This window comes from Stenella coeruleoalba, assembly GCF_951394435.1.
Source record: "Stenella coeruleoalba genome assembly, chromosome: 17".
Lineage (NCBI taxonomy): Eukaryota > Metazoa > Chordata > Mammalia > Artiodactyla > Delphinidae > Stenella > Stenella coeruleoalba.
The window spans coordinates 16,763,039-16,779,063 of NC_137163.1; the positions used below are offsets into that span (position 1 = coordinate 16,763,039).

General features: G+C 37.6%; 1 protein-coding gene across 1 annotated transcript; it reads left to right on the forward strand.

Moving 5' to 3' along the window:
* Nucleotides 1–521: 521 nt before the first annotated feature.
* Nucleotides 522–15,185, forward strand: LOC307176129 (hyaluronan synthase 2; the record flags this gene model as incomplete). The annotated part of the gene is made up of 3 exons (XM_079901933.1): nt 522–1,148; nt 11,941–12,042; nt 13,965–15,185. The coding sequence occupies 3 exons, from the start codon at nt 522–524 to the stop codon at nt 14,892–14,894; spliced, it is 1,659 nt and encodes a 552-aa protein (XP_079758059.1). The 3' UTR covers nt 14,895–15,185.
* Between the last annotated feature and the right edge of the window lie 840 nt (nt 15,186–16,025).

Sequence of the window (16,025 nt, forward strand, 5' to 3'; positions counted from 1 at the left end):
CGCAGCAACGAAGACCCAACACAGCCAAAACTAAATAAATAAAATAAATAAATGTATTGAAAAAAAACTACACATAAGAAATTTAGCAAAACCTGTAGATTTTTCACTGGTCAGTATTGTGGTGAGGGAACACGATGGCACAAGAAGAAAGAGTGCCTGGCTCACAAAATATTTAGATCTTATGCTTAGCTATGACCACATACATAGAGTGCATCCTTAGACAAATGATCTAATGTACTAAAACTAATGCATATGTGCATTACGGTTTTCAATGGTACACTGCATCATCCTCTCATTTGATGTTTGAAACAGTTCTCTGAGGTATGCAGAAAGGGCATCCTTATCCCTGTTTTGCAGATGAGCAAACTGAGATGCAGAAAGTCATACAACTAGTTAAGTGAGAAACTCAAGGTTAGAACACCTGGAATGCTTCTAGTCCAATGCTCTCCCTGTGATACCAGGTATACAACAAGTATGGGACAAGAGTGGCTAACCAAGTATATCATGTGATTATTTTGCAGATGCATTGTGAGAGGTTTCTATGTATCCTGAGAATAATTGGAACCACACTTTTTGGAGTTTCTCTACTCCTTGGAATCACAGCTGCTTATATTGTTGGCTACCAATTTATCCAAACAGATAATTACTATTTCTCTTTTGGACTATATGGTGCCTTTTTAGCATCACACCTCATCATCCAAAGCCTGTTTGCCTTTTTGGAGCACCGAAAAATGAAAAAATCTCTAGAAACCCCCATTAAGTTGAACAAAACTGTTGCTCTTTGCATTGCTGCATATCAAGAAGATCCAGACTACTTACGGAAATGTTTGCAATCTGTGAAAAGGCTAACCTACCCTGGAATTAAAGTTGTCATGGTCATAGATGGAAATTCGGAAGATGACCTTTACATGATGGACATCTTCAGCGAAGTCATGGGCAGGGATAAATCAGCCACTTATATCTGGAAAAACAACTTTCACGTGAAAGGTCCTGGTGAGACGGATGAGTCACATAAAGAAAGCTCACAACATGTCACCCAGTTGGTCTTGTCCAACAAGAGTATTTGCATCATGCAAAAATGGGGTGGAAAAAGAGAAGTCATGTACACGGCTTTCAGAGCACTGGGACGAAGTGTGGATTATGTTCAGGTAGGTTTCCACATCTGCCAGGACAAACACATTTAAATAAAGCATCTTTTGTATCTCTCCAGTCATATGCTATAGTCCATCCTTGTCCCTTCTGGACACAGTGCTTCTTTCAGTTCATCTGAAAACAGCATGACTGTTGAAAGCACATTCTGAAAGAGAGAAAAAAAATCTTGTAAAACGGTTAAATCTATCTATGAAAATGCTTAGCTTGTGCAGTGTTATTGGTTGGAAATCAAGATTATTTTGAACGTGAGACCCTTCCTTCCTTCTCTTCCCCTCCCTTACCTTCTCTGCCCCCTTGGTTCTGCCAAATCAATTCCAACCTCATTTTCCACACTCTTAAAATCTCCAGCGTTGTAAGAAAATAGTGTCTCCTCCGGCAGAATGAGCTTGAGAAAATCTGCAGGGCCAAGGGGAAGCTATAAAATAGTTTTCACAGAGACTAGGCAAAATGGGGGCGATGAAAACAATTTTGATTTAAAAGTGTAGGAATTCAAAACTGAAACACATAGAAAAAGAAAAAGGGAAAAGGAAAACAAACACAAAAAAACAACCTTCCCAGAACAAAATCTAAGTCATGTTTATTTCACTCCCCAAACAGCATTACCTCACTCCGTGCAACTTGACCTTTGAAAGCATTTGTGATGGTGTTTGCTTGCATGAAAATTAGACAGGCTGTGTCTCTCATTAGTTCCCTGACTGCTAATTCTACGGTTTCTCCTCTTCTAGTTCTCACTGAAAGTTTCTTCTTTAGAACATTAATAGGGTACATGTGAGTTTTCTAGTTGTACTTTTGTGCAGATATTTTAGTTAGATTTTATTCATGATGATATTGAGAAAGGAGAACTATCTCTGGCTTCAAATATCCATCCGGACACTTTTCCTCTTTTCTTAAATGTGAAATCCTTGTTTTTGGAAGACCCATCATATGTTTTAGGGGATTTGTCAACGCAAAGTGATGCCCAGTGTGTCTCTCTGTGTAATGGGATGGCAGTGGCCACTGGCTTCAATGTCAATTGACTGAGGTTCTAATTAACAATTTGTAGCTGGTTGACCTTGAGCAAGACCACCTCCCAAACCTCAGTTACCTGATTAGAAGGAACAAATCTCACAAGGGATTTGAGAAAATTATTTCAAATTATGTATCCAAAGGGGCTTAGCAAAAGTTGTTGATAATGGCATTGTTAATATTATTAAAGCGTTTGCTGTTAAAGTATTATTTCTTATATGATTATCTAGTCCTTACTTGAAAACTATACTACATGTCAATTGCTAATTAACATGTTGTTAATTTAGCTAATATCTGAAGAATTTTGAGGTATTTCTTCAGTTCATACCATCTGCATAAAAGGGAGTTGATTAGAGTTTCAACCCCAAGTGTCTCCTAATTTCTAGAACTTTCACAAATAAGGCTGTTTTAGTTAAACCAAGACATTTTTACATATTTACCTATTGCACCTTCAGGCCCAGATGAGAGGATAAAATGAAACTTTTAAATAAGGAATGGCTAGGGAACTTACAGAGGATTTGAAGAATGAAGCTCTGGGCCTAAAATGAGAAAACATCTGTTTTGATGTTTTGCCTTTAATTCTAGTTAAAACAATTTACATTTGTCCTTTCTAATCATGACATTATTGTGAGATTTTTCTCTTTGTTTTTTAACCTGCTTCTCCCAAAGCCCCTTCTCCCAACATTTTGTTTGGAATTTTGTTTTTATCCTTGACAACTTGACTTGTGCCCGTCCAGGAAAAACTAATACAAAATATAAAATTTTAGAGTAGGCTTTTTGCTAGTGCCCTCATTAGGCTTGAGAACTTTCCTTCCTTCAGGCTGAAGCCTCCAGATAGACTGACCCTAGCAGCAGCTGTTATCTGGGCACCAAATCCGCTTGAGACTTCCAGTCCATTCAGAGCACTCAAACAGGGGTAAAAAACCTTTTGGCATTCTGAAACTAGTAAATACTATCCTGCCATGCCTCATCGATGCCCTGTAAAAACAGAAATTGCATAAAGTTCAATCTAATATAGTACTCTCATCCTTCCTTCTGACTGACCCAGGGCCCAAGTGTTACAGAGCAGAAGCCACAGAAAGACAAAGAGGGAGGGGTTTGAGGATGTTGGCTCCTGAATATTACAAGTGATTGAATGTGGAGTTCAAGTTGGTTAGGGATGGAAGGAAGCAAAATTCAGGTGCTAATACACAAGAGAGAATGGGGGCTAGGGGAAGAAATGGACCATCTGCTCATACTTGCTAACCTGGCTAGAGAACACTGTTTAACTGTGCAGAGAGATGGCCAAAATGATTGGTTTCCAGTTGCAGCTGGATCCTCAGCACTAGTCAGCACTCTTTTCACTTGATCTTGAATAGATGTCTTGCTTATTCCTCTCGCGTCTGTTATTGCACATCTTCATCACTCTCCTAGGACCTTACCCAAACTCCTTCCTGCTTAACTACAAACAGATGATCTTGCCTTCTACAAAAGAGAACAGCAAAAGTACAGGCTGTGAAGGCCGTCAAGATCTGACTCTCTTCTGCTTACAGTCTCAAGGGTACCACACCTCACCTCCTATCTCAAGGTTAACCTTTCTACCTGCACTCCTGAGCCTTCTGGGTTGGCTCCCTCTGGTTTCTTTCAGAGCAAGCCTTTCTCCATCACCACCTCTTATATCTCTCCTCTCTCATCTCTAGTCTTCTATAGTAATTACTCTTTCAGCCTTGTAGCCTCTCAAATAATAAATGCTGACATAGAACATGGAGGGAAGCTTTAGTTTAAGACGAAGCCAACATGGTAGGAAATTCATCTATGATGCTAGTGGCTGCTTCCAGGGATAGATAAGATAGAAAAGCAGCAGAAGAAAAATAAAGTGAGAAAATCAAATACAGGGAATGAGAAATAAGGAGGTGAATGAGGAAGATTTTCTTAATTTTGAATCAAAGTATTTTCTGGAGAAACTTTTTCAATGATGTAGAAAAGTGCAATGAGCAAAATTAAAATAATCTGCAGCAGAGAGGGGAAAGATAAATTAGGAATTTGGGATTAACGGATACACACTACTATCTATAAAGTAGATAATAAAGAGCTACTGTATAGCATAGGGAACTATATTCAATATCTTGTAATAATCTATAATGGCAAAGAACCTGAAAAAGAATAGATATGTATGTATGTATAACTGAATCACTTTGCTGTATACATGAAACATAGTAAATCAACCATACTTCAATTTAAAAAAATCATCTGAAGCGAATACATGACCCATACATAGATTATCAAATTTAATACTTTCCAGCATATACTCTTCTATTTTTCCTTATTTTAAAAACAATTTTGAGATTATATCATGTTTACTTTTCTGTATTTTTTACTTAACAATATCAGAAGACTTTTAAAGTGTCTTTTGATATATAGATTAGATAATTACTTTATTTATATTTCTTTTCACTGAACATTGATATTTCCACATAAGTGGCCACCAGTCTATATAACAAAGGAAAAAAGCAGTATCGTCTGATGTGTGTATTAAGAATTTCCCAGGTAAAAGTTATACAATAAGTATGAACATTTTCTAAAAGGGAAGATTATAGGAAGCAATTTTATTATTAATTTAATCTGGCAGTACCATAGCTATCCAAGATTCTTTGAGCAGAAGGAAAGTAAGACTAAATCATTCATAATAGTAGAGTTGACCCTTATTATTCATGGATTCTGTATTTCCAAGTTAACCTACTGACTAAAATGTATTTATTACCCGAAAATCAGTAGTTGCAGTGCTTTTGTGATCATTTGCAGACATGTGCAGAATGGCAAAAAAAAGTGAGTCATCTGATGTGCATGTTCCCAGCTGAGGTCACACAAGATTATGCTTTGCCTTTTTGTTTTACCTTTTATACTGTAAACAAGTAGCTTCTTTAGTCTATTTAATATTATGTTTTTCACATTTTTGTGCTTTTGGTTGCTGATGTAGCTGTTTAAAATGGTCCCCAAGTGTAGTGTTGAAATGTTGTCTAGTGATAGTAACACAAGAAGGCTATAATTGCCTTATGGAGAAAATAGGTTTGTTAGGTGAACTTTGTTCAGGCATGAGTTACAATGCTGCTGGACATGAGCTCAATGTTAATGAATCAATAATACATATTAAATAAGGTGACACAAATAAACAAGTAAGCACAGATACAACAAGGTTAGGTATTGATCACTAGACAAAGATGCCGTGACCAGAGACTTCGAGGAACCTAACTCTGTATGTCCACTAGAAGCAATTTTTTAGTATTTGCTAACTCACTGTTCATGGAAGCTTTGTAGAACATAACTACCGTGCATAATGAGGATTGACTGCGTATAACATTTGATTGGTTCCTATTTTCTGAAAATTTCTGAAGGGTCATGTTGAGAATGTTAATGTGACTTTGTATACTTCATCTTAGAGAATGAAATTGAGCACATTGAAATAAGAATGGGGAAATCTGAATTCTTGATTTAACTGTTTACTTGCTACGGGCCTCAACTGGTAGAAGAGATGATTTCTGAGATCACTTTTAGCTAAAGACTCTAACTTAGGACTGTCTTAATTTCTTTCTAGCAACATATGTATGCTTTTCAAGATTGGGATCAAACAAACAAAAACAACAAACAACAGCAACCACACAAAAGGGAGTATAGCATTAGAATTTTCTTTTCATTTTTAATCTACACTTTCCCTCAAAGTTGGGTTCTTGAATGTAAACCCTGATTTAAGGCAACCATTATGTGCTTTCCAACCATTTGGAATAAGGGTGTTTCCTGGCTTAAGCCTAGAGGTGACAACATTTGGTTTCTCATTTTTCCAGCTGGCTTGTCACCTTTGCTTTACACCTACAACTATTACTTGTGTATAAGCCTTCCTGAAAAAGAAAAGAGAAAAACCAAATGACTCCTTAATGTCTTAAAAAGATTCTAGGTTGCGTGAAGGCAAATGTCACTTTATAACAATTTGGGTAACACATTCTAACAAGAAAGGTATATATCTTCCCAATTCCTTTTAAAAAGAGCAACAAATAAGGGCCAAATTGTTGAGGTTTTTATGATTTAGAGGCTTTTTATTGGCTAGATTTGAGATCTTATACCATAAACAAAATTACTACGAGAGAATCATCTTCCCTATCCCCCATCCCTCGCCCCCAAAAGAGTTTCTGTATTTTTCTTTGAGAGCATTTATTTTTTCCTGGAATGGTCTCACTGATTAATTTCAAAAGGTCTTTTTAGTCCTAAAATTCTTACATCCTATGATTTTGTTTTTGCCACTCACAGTCTGCCATAAACTGCTCTCTAATCTTTTTCCCTAGTAGTCAGCCCAATCTAAGGATTTTTATATTGCCTGCTCAATAATCCAGCTTGTTTAATTTAAATTTGTTGGGCATTGGACAAGGCATTAGTTTTTGCTCTCTGAGCGAGTCATGGTTTATTTACAGTACAGATAAGAAGGACCCCTTCCCTCGTTGGACTAGTGTTCTTAGTTTGTGCCTCTGGTTTTGATGATCACTTCTTAGTAGATATGTCTTCCTTTTAACGAGCATTTACTATGAGCTAGCCCTTATAACTGCTATACATACATTATCTAGTTAATTCTCCATTACAGCAAACTTATGAGGTGGATGTGCTTATCCATATTTTTCACCTGAGAGATGGAGACTTAGAAAGGTGAGGTAAGGAGTTTAAGGTTACAAAGCTAGTCCAAGGGAATATAACTGGTCAATTGTGGATTGGGACTCAGATCTGTCTGATTCCAAGGTTTTGCATAGTGCTTTCTTTTCCTTTCAGTAGTGTGTTTACTCTGGCATTGTACTGTTAGGAGTTCTGGGGGCTAGCACCATCTTGTGTTTGCCAGTACATAACTATCGGTGAATTTTAAAATTCTGGCTGACTTCTTTTCACTAGGGGGAATGTCCTGGGGGAAAGAGGGGGTAGGGGGTACTTTCCATTTACTATGTGGTTAAGTTTTGGAAGGGAAACTGGGCAGTGGGATCATGACCAATAGTAAACTTCAAACATGGTTGAAATAAATCATCTCCCTGGGTTCAGGTTAAGATGAAGGGTCAAGATTAAGAAAGGATTGAGGTTTACAAGCAGGCAGAGGGTGAAAGCAGTAGCAACAGAATGAGTCTTGATTAATCCTCAGCCTGTTTCCTCATCGAAGGCAGCCAGAATAGTTAAGGCTTCCTGTTGCTGTGTAGCTCTCAGAGCCCCTTGAAGTGGTGCGGGGCAGGCAGAGGTGGAGAATCCACCAGTCAGTCTGAAAGGAAATATGTTTAAAAAAAGGTGAAACATGGATACTCAGCATTTTAGACTTGGGTCTTAGAAGTTGAAAAACATATGGTAGAATAACTAACAATATTTCTACAGGATATTTTGATTAAAATTGTTGTGAGGTAGATTAACTTTAAGATCAGTGAGATAAATTGGAATGGACTTCAGTCTAACAGCTTATTTAACACATTTATAGCAATTTATATATCTAACTGCTCTAGGTGTTTTGGATACATTTGAACTTGTTCATTGTGATAAGATATTCTTTTTTTTTTTTTTTGACTGTACGCGGGCCTCCCACTGTTGTGGCCTCTCCCATTGCGGAGCACAGGCTCCGGACGCGCAGTCTCAGCGGCCATGGCTCACGGGCCCGGCCGCTCCGCGGCATGTGGGATCTTCCTGGACCAGGGCACGAACCTGTGTCCCCTGCATCGGCAGGCGGACTCTCAACCACTGTGCCACCAGGGAAGCCCAAGATATTCTTGATATGTAATCCATTCTCATGTTCCTTTTGGTGATTCTCTTTACTGAGTCACCTGTTCATGGTAATAAGTGGGTTTACTTAGCAAGTATAAACAATTAAAGATTATTACCCTATACTAATGGCATATATGACTTTTCTGTGAGCTTTTGTAATTTACCAAGTACTTTTACATACAGTGTGTCACTCTGGTACCATGATGATGGTAACAGTTTGTTCAAGGTCATAAAAGTAGTAAGCCTCTTGATTTGTTATAATAGTCAAATCTTGGCCTATTATAAGAATAGGAGACAGAGGCAACCGTAAAAACCTCTAGTAGAGTTAAATTGGGACTTAGAACATACTTTATCTCAACTTGCTCTTTTAGTTTGTTCTTTGTTTTTTTATGAAAGAGACCCACCCCCGGCTCCCCAACCAATTCTTTTAGGCTCAGGGTTGGCATACTTGCTTGTAAAAGGCCTGAGAGAAACCATTAAGCTTTGCGGGCTATATGGTCTGTGTTGCAGCTATTCAACTTTGCTGTTTTAGTGTGAAAGCAGCCATAGATAATATGAAACTGAATGTGCATGACTGGGTTCCAATAAAACTTTATTTATGGCCACTGGAATTTGAATTTCATATAATTTCCATGTGTCACAAAAAACTCTTTTTCAATTTTTTTTCAGCTATTTAATAAGGTAAAAGCTATTTTTAACCCCCAGGCCATATAGAAATTGGTGGGAAGGCAGACTCGTCCGTAGACCTTAGTTCGCCAACTCCTGTTTTAGATACGGAGAAAGCGGCGGCACTGTCTCTTGGCTAGAACAGTGAAGGACGGGGAGCCATGGTCTTAAGCAATTTAGCCGATGATTCTGTGGTTATGATTGAGGTGGCTGGTTCCTCCCAATAACGTCTTCTTGTCTTGACATTTTCCACTCATTTTAGTCAAAATTTAGTGACTTTGCCTCATTTCCATATCTCCTAGTGAGAAATCTTATGACTGGCGATCATGTAGTTTAAACAAATTACAGTGATACATTCAGCGTGGACAGAAAGACATTTTGATTTGTTCTCCAATTGTTTCCTGTGTGCAAATCAGTCCTGTGGTTTTTCCCAGTGTGAGGTTAAGCTCCTTGTGAACTGGTGTATTTCTCCCACAGTTTCTAGCCCAGAGCTAAACAGCCAACATTCGTGAAATCGCACACTTCTCATTAATTGGTGAGGAGACAGCTAGAAATCCTGTTTTTACTAGACTGATTTTAAGAAGGGCTACAGTTACACCCTTTACACACAAACGAATTAATACTGTTATATCCATGAACATACATGCTTTCACAGACTGTCATCGACGGTGGTTTTCTAGTTGGCATTCTATCACCAAAGAACATCCAGAAATAGAACTTCTTTAGAAAACTCTTTGATCCCACTATAACAAACCCCTCCCAGGAGATTTCTGAGAGCTTTCCCTTCTGACAGTTAAACTCACCATGTGAACAATCTCTCTGAGAACTTCTGGCACTTTGCTGTTGGAAACTGGGAGGGGCAGGGTCAATTTAAATATGCAGAACCTCAGAAGTTTGGTTCAAGTTTAGTCATTTCACAGAGGCAGTTCCCTTGGCTTGCTTATCTTACAAGCAGGCGGAGTTACTTGAACATTAATTCTAGGTTGCCCCCTTCCTGTTGTTTTTAGTCTTATTTTAGCTTTCTGGTTTTACCTTTCCCAGCTTGAGTCAATAGAGGTGGGTGTGGCCATAAACTCTGGATGCTGAGAGGTGGAAAGGTGGCTTTGAAATTATGCCTTCACTTTCTACTACCCTAGTTACTGGCCTGCCAGGCTTATAGCCGTATACCAAACAGTGACAGACAAGGCATGAGAGAGCAAAATATCGCTATTGGAGGAATTTGCTTCGGTTTCTGAGGCTTGGGACCCTTGAGTATAAACTGAAGTATTAGAAAAATCCTATTTTTTTAATGGAATACTAATGCCTAGCTGCTGTCTATTTTTTTCCTCTAAAATAAGTAAGACCATGCAGACCAAAATAGAATGCCCCCTCCAAAAAAATGGGGCAGTAGGTTATTTAGAAAATGCCTGTTTCTAAATAGGTAAAGTAATATACAAAATTCAGAAATTAACTTTAAAATTGTTATAATTAGTTGAGTCCAGAGAGGTGATGATTTCACTTTTAATAATTGGATACCCTATATACTCCTTAAGTCATGTTACAATAATGCATTTGAATTGCTCTTTTCACCAACATTCTTTATTAATATATATTAATGTTTTTCAGAAAAAAAACTATTAATAAAATTAAGATAGGCACTCTTTTTTAAATGTTGAGACTTCCTGGCTATGTATGTGAGGGACTCCTCCGACATATAAAATCCCCTTTAACTCAGAGTTCATGCTTCTAAATATTATTTTCATTCAAAACTGGTATATCAAATCCGTACTATTTTTATGAAGCAGCTCTGAGAACTGCACAAATACTTGCTTTTTATATAAATAAGGAGACTAAATCTTGATTAAATTCATAAATGTAGCCAGACTACATAGAAAAACAGTGGAATTGCAGATAACACTCCCGTCTCTGCCAATCATATCATTTATTGCTTAGATGGGGATGTGAAACTGGTTCATTACATGTCAATTTTCATCACTTTATGTCTACTTGGGCCTGGCTGCATTTTCCAGAAAAGGATACTATTTTATTAATATCAACCAGGAATAGAGAGGTGACAGCTCTTTTCCTACTTTTGATTTTCTTTGATCATGTGGAAGGAGCTCCATCCACAGGTGTAACGTACCTAATATCTCCCTAAGAGAAGTGACTTAATCTGATTGGTGAGTACGGGAGGAGTAAGGGGTAGCCTAGCTCCTTCTTCCCCCTTTCTTCTAGAAGTGAGCCGCCATGAAGGAGCAGGCATCTGCCATCCCTTTCGAAGGGGCATTAACTGTCTTGAGGAGGAGACTAGTCCCACTTAGATGCTATTTGGAATTGGTACATCAGTCTAATTCTGGAGAACATAGTTGCAAAGTCTGCTACTCCATTGATATAAGCCCTATTCTCCATATCAGCTTTATGAGTATACATGTCATATTTTGGTTTCTCCTCTCCTTTATTTTTCTGTTTCATTCAATAAGTTCATAAATCATCTTGGGAAGAAAAGTACTATTTATAACCCTGTACCTTTGGCCTCCAGTAGAAATTTCTGGGAGCGGCTAATGGGTATAGACAAATACTAATAATTTTCTTGAAGTTGTAGTTGGTTTGGTTTCAAAATTGTTTTTTTGTCCTGTATAAAGTTTGTTTTTAAGAATAATAATTAGCACTTCTAGAAAAGCTTAAGATAATTTAACATCTACTTCTGTATGTAAAGAGCTAGACGAATACTTGATACTCTAAAATAAAAAGGTGGACTGACCGTCAGGCTAGTTTCCTTTCTAATGGAATGTCATCAGCTAAGCCCAGGTCAAATGGACATCTTGCTTCAGAACTAATTATACAACCAGCCTTAGTAGAACTGCTTTCCTGTCTTAATCACCATATTAAAATAGAGAAAAATAATCACTGTTAAACATGCCTTTTTTTCAATACTGTCATAGGAGTTTCCTATCATCATTCAGACCTGAGGGATAAGATATCTAAAAGCCTTATGGAAGGCAATTTTTTTAAAAAAAGAGATATCTATGGTGACCAACCCAAGATGTTTTCCAAGTCCTGGAAATCTAGGATGTTACCTGGGACATGAGACTTTCATTGCCAGAATTGCGTACATCCATGGCAAACCAGGCAAAACTGGTCACCCTACATGACATGCCTAGGTCATCACTTTAGCTGTTCTATCCAGCCATGTCATTAGCTTAAATATTGAGTTTGCAGGTTCTTTGTGTTGGCCATCATGTAGCAAACTCTCATCCCTGTGTTACTCGCTTATTGAGGCCTTGTGATGATAGGCTGAAGGCATAATATATATGCCCACTTTTGACTACACGGAGTACACTCATCATCTTCTTTTCTTGAACTTACTTCTTACTTTCTTCTTTGCAGGTTTGTGATTCAGACACCATGCTTGACCCTGCCTCATCTGTGGAGATGGTAAAAGTTTTAGAAGAAGATCCCATGGTTGGAGGTGTCGGGGGAGATGTCCAGGTACGTGAGCTCACTTTTTGCATGAGTCACTTTTAGTAGTACCCTCACTCACTGATTCTTTGAACATACGTTTATTATACACCCAAATCTGTGCCAGATATTGTTTCTGGTGCCAGAGACATACTAGAATGTTCCTTGGACCCACTTTATACCTCTTCTGCTGTCTAAATTGAAGTAACTTATGATTGCTTTGCTTAATCCTGGGTTATAACACAAGTATGTAGTGGCTGATAAGTTATATAAACTATAATGTAAATGTGTAATAATTTCTGCCATATCTTCTTGAGCCACAACTTAATGTTCTGGTAAAATGATGTTGGAATTCATTTAGTACAAGGGTTAAGAAATGGAGGTATGGCAGGAGATGGAGTCTATGTCATATAACTACGTATTTAAAAGCTGAACAATATATGGTTGGTCAAAAATCCAAATTGGAATACAAAGGAAAAAAAAGAGAAACAGCGTCTCAAATTTACACTAGAGAGAAAGTCAAAGGAACAATTAAGTGAGTTTTCCAATTATTATTATTTGCTATCAATGGAGAAACAATAAGTGAAACAAATATTAATGAAGGTGATTTGAAATTTATGGAATGGGAAAACAAATATGTGAAAATATATGAAGATTAAAGTGAGCTCTTTGCAAAAGTGCACTAGATTTTAGCCAAAGATGTGAGAAGCACGTGGAATTTTGACTTTAAATGTAGGTATTGTGTTGCTGTATAACCCATATTTACATGCATGGTAATAGTGAAGGCAAAGAAAGTGCACTAGATGGACAAAGAAATACCCTGGTGATAAAAAGGAAGCATGTAAAACCCAGATGAAAACTGAATAAAATTGAGACAGAGGAGAGAATTAAGAAATATTGCCCCCCAAAACTAATAATTTTAATAGCCTTTGTGTAGAGCATTATTTCAGGATTCCAGATCTGGGGTGAAGCCAGAGCAAACCCTTTTATCACTGGCATTGCTAAAACTGGGGAGGAAGGAGAATAATAGAGTTGGATGAGTTGAAAAGAGAAGAGCATAGGACTTAAAAACTTTCAAATATTAGATCGTAAGGAAGTGGGAGAATAATTTTTTTTTAAAGATTTTTTGATGTGGACCATTTTTTTAAAGTCTCTTTTGAATTTGCTGCAATATTGCTTCTGTTTTATGTCTTTGGTTTTTTGGCCGTGAGGCGTGTGGGTGGGATCCCAGCTCCCCGACCAGGGATGGACGCCCCCGCAACCTGCATTGGAAGGCGAAATCTTTAACCACTGGACTGCCAGTGGGAGAATAATTTAAGGGCTGAGAACCAAAGCCGAAAAAAATCTCAATTTTATAACATAACAAGAAAAAGAAACAAAACACATAACAAAAGAGAACAGAGAGTGATGGAGTAGAAAAAAATTATTGTCAAGAAGTCCCAACACATACACCCAACTTATCAAATTAATATAGTATATAGAATCAAAGAAAATAATGTAAAATTGTGTTAAAAAAAGGAAAGAGGCTAAATAGAAGGATAAAAAAAACAAACATGGGCTTCCCTGGTGGCGCAGTGGTTAAGAATCCACCTGCCAATGCAGGAGACACGGGTTCGATCCCTGGTCCGGGAAGATCCCACATTCCATGGAGCAACTAAGCCTGTGCACCACAACTACTGAGCCTGTGCCCTAGACCCTTCGAACCACAGCTACTGAAGCCTGTGTGCCTAGAGCCCGTGCTCCGCAACAACAGAAGCCACCGCAATGAGAACCCACGCACAGCAACGAAGACCCAATGCAGCCATAAATAAATAAATAAATTTATTAAAAAACAACATCAAAAACAACAAACATTACTCTAGGTAGTAACCTCACAATGGTGCAGATTTTGCTGGAATTTTTAGCTGGGGCTTACCTTTATTTAATTATTTTTACTTTTATTTTTCTTGCAGATTTTAAACAAGTATGATTCCTGGATATCTTTCCTAAGCAGTGTGAGATACTGGATGGCTTTTAACATAGAAAGGGCCTGTCAGTCTTATTTTGGATGTGTCCAGTGCATTAGTGGACCTCTGGGAATGTACAGAAACTCCTTATTGCATGAATTTGTGGAAGACTGGTACAATCAAGAATTTATGGGCAGCCAATGTAGTTTTGGAGATGACAGGCATCTAACGAACCGAGTGCTGAGTCTGGGCTATGCAACAAAATACACAGCTCGATCCAAGTGCCTTACTGAAACACCTATAGAATATCTCAGATGGTTAAACCAGCAGACCCGTTGGAGCAAGTCCTACTTCCGAGAGTGGCTGTACAATGCCATGTGGTTTCATAAACATCACTTGTGGATGACCTATGAAGCAGTCATCACTGGGTTCTTCCCTTTCTTTCTCATTGCCACAGTAATCCAGCTTTTCTACAGGGGTAAAATTTGGAACATCCTCCTCTTCTTGTTAACTGTCCAGTTAGTGGGTCTCATAAAATCATCTTTTGCCAGCTGCCTTAGAGGAAATATCGTCATGGTCTTCATGTCCCTCTACTCAGTGTTATACATGTCAAGTTTACTTCCTGCCAAGATGTTTGCAATTGCAACGATAAACAAAGCTGGGTGGGGCACATCTGGAAGGAAAACCATTGTTGTTAATTTCATAGGACTCATTCCAGTATCAGTTTGGTTTACAATCCTCCTGGGTGGTGTGATTTTCACCATTTATAAGGAATCTAAAAAGCCATTCTCAGAATCCAAACAGACAGTTTTAATTGTTGGAACGTTGCTGTATGCATGCTATTGGGTCATGCTTTTGACACTGTATGTGGTTCTCATCAATAAATGTGGCAGGCGGAAGAAGGGACAACAGTATGACATGGTGCTTGACGTATGATCTTACGTTTGATGTTTGCAGTTACAGATGCAGACACACACAAAACCTTAGTTCCTCTAGAGACTGTGCGGTATTGTGGCATCAGATAATGCCACCAAAGGAGACATATCACTGCTGCTGGGACTTGAACAAAGACATTTGTATGGGTTTATTTTAATTCTGCCAAAGTAAAATGATACATCAAGAAGAACTCAGATTTAACCTGATATTTCTATGAAAATGGGAAGAATTCTTTGATTATGCACTTTTTCCTTATTGTACATCTGCCTAAGTGTTTTGCCCTATATACCTCACTAGTCATGCTTTATGTGGGTTATCATGTAAGAAAAGGATTTTGGAAACTCAAGGAAAAGTTCTTTCAACATATACAACCTAACTTATGTACTGTGTTGATAGCTAATTTTTTTTTAGAAAGGTTTTTCTGTTTAACTCTACCAAATGAAATGCCAAAGGAAATTTACAGGCCGTTGGCTGTGCTGTATTTTTATATAATTGTACTGTGTTTTAAAATTTTGTATGCCAATTTTAAAACAAATTTTGCATATTTTATATTTTACTTCTCTGCCAAAATACACCTGTTCTTCCTTTTTTTTTTTTTTAATAAAATAGGTTCTGAAACAATTCATACTTAAAAAATTTTTACCCAAAATGTGAAGCTTGGTTGACTGATGATGTTCATGATAGAAAGAATAAAATGTTTCTCTCTCTCTCTCTACCTTTAAAATTGAATAGTTTATTTCTGTGAAAAAGTATTTAAACTCTCAATATTTTAACTTTTTTTCATTTCTTTTAGAAAAGGCCAATATACCTGTCACACTTCGGGAGTAGAAATTCATACTTGTGTGTACAAAAAAGAAGTCATTGAAAATCAAGGCCAAAGGGGTAGAAAAGTGCAATTTTTTCATAAGATTGAAAAAAAAGGGAATGCCAGTTCTCAAAAGAAAATACTAGGCATCCAGCAGTGGACAAAATCTGGGTATCAAAGATTGTTTTTGGAGATTCTCACAGTGTTTTCCCAGGCTAAGTAAAAAGGAAAGTGGGAAAAATTGACGGTATAATTTGGACAAATACACTGCAGTTCATCATTTTGTTCTGTGACCTGTATTCACTGGATCCTGTCTATATGTTGAA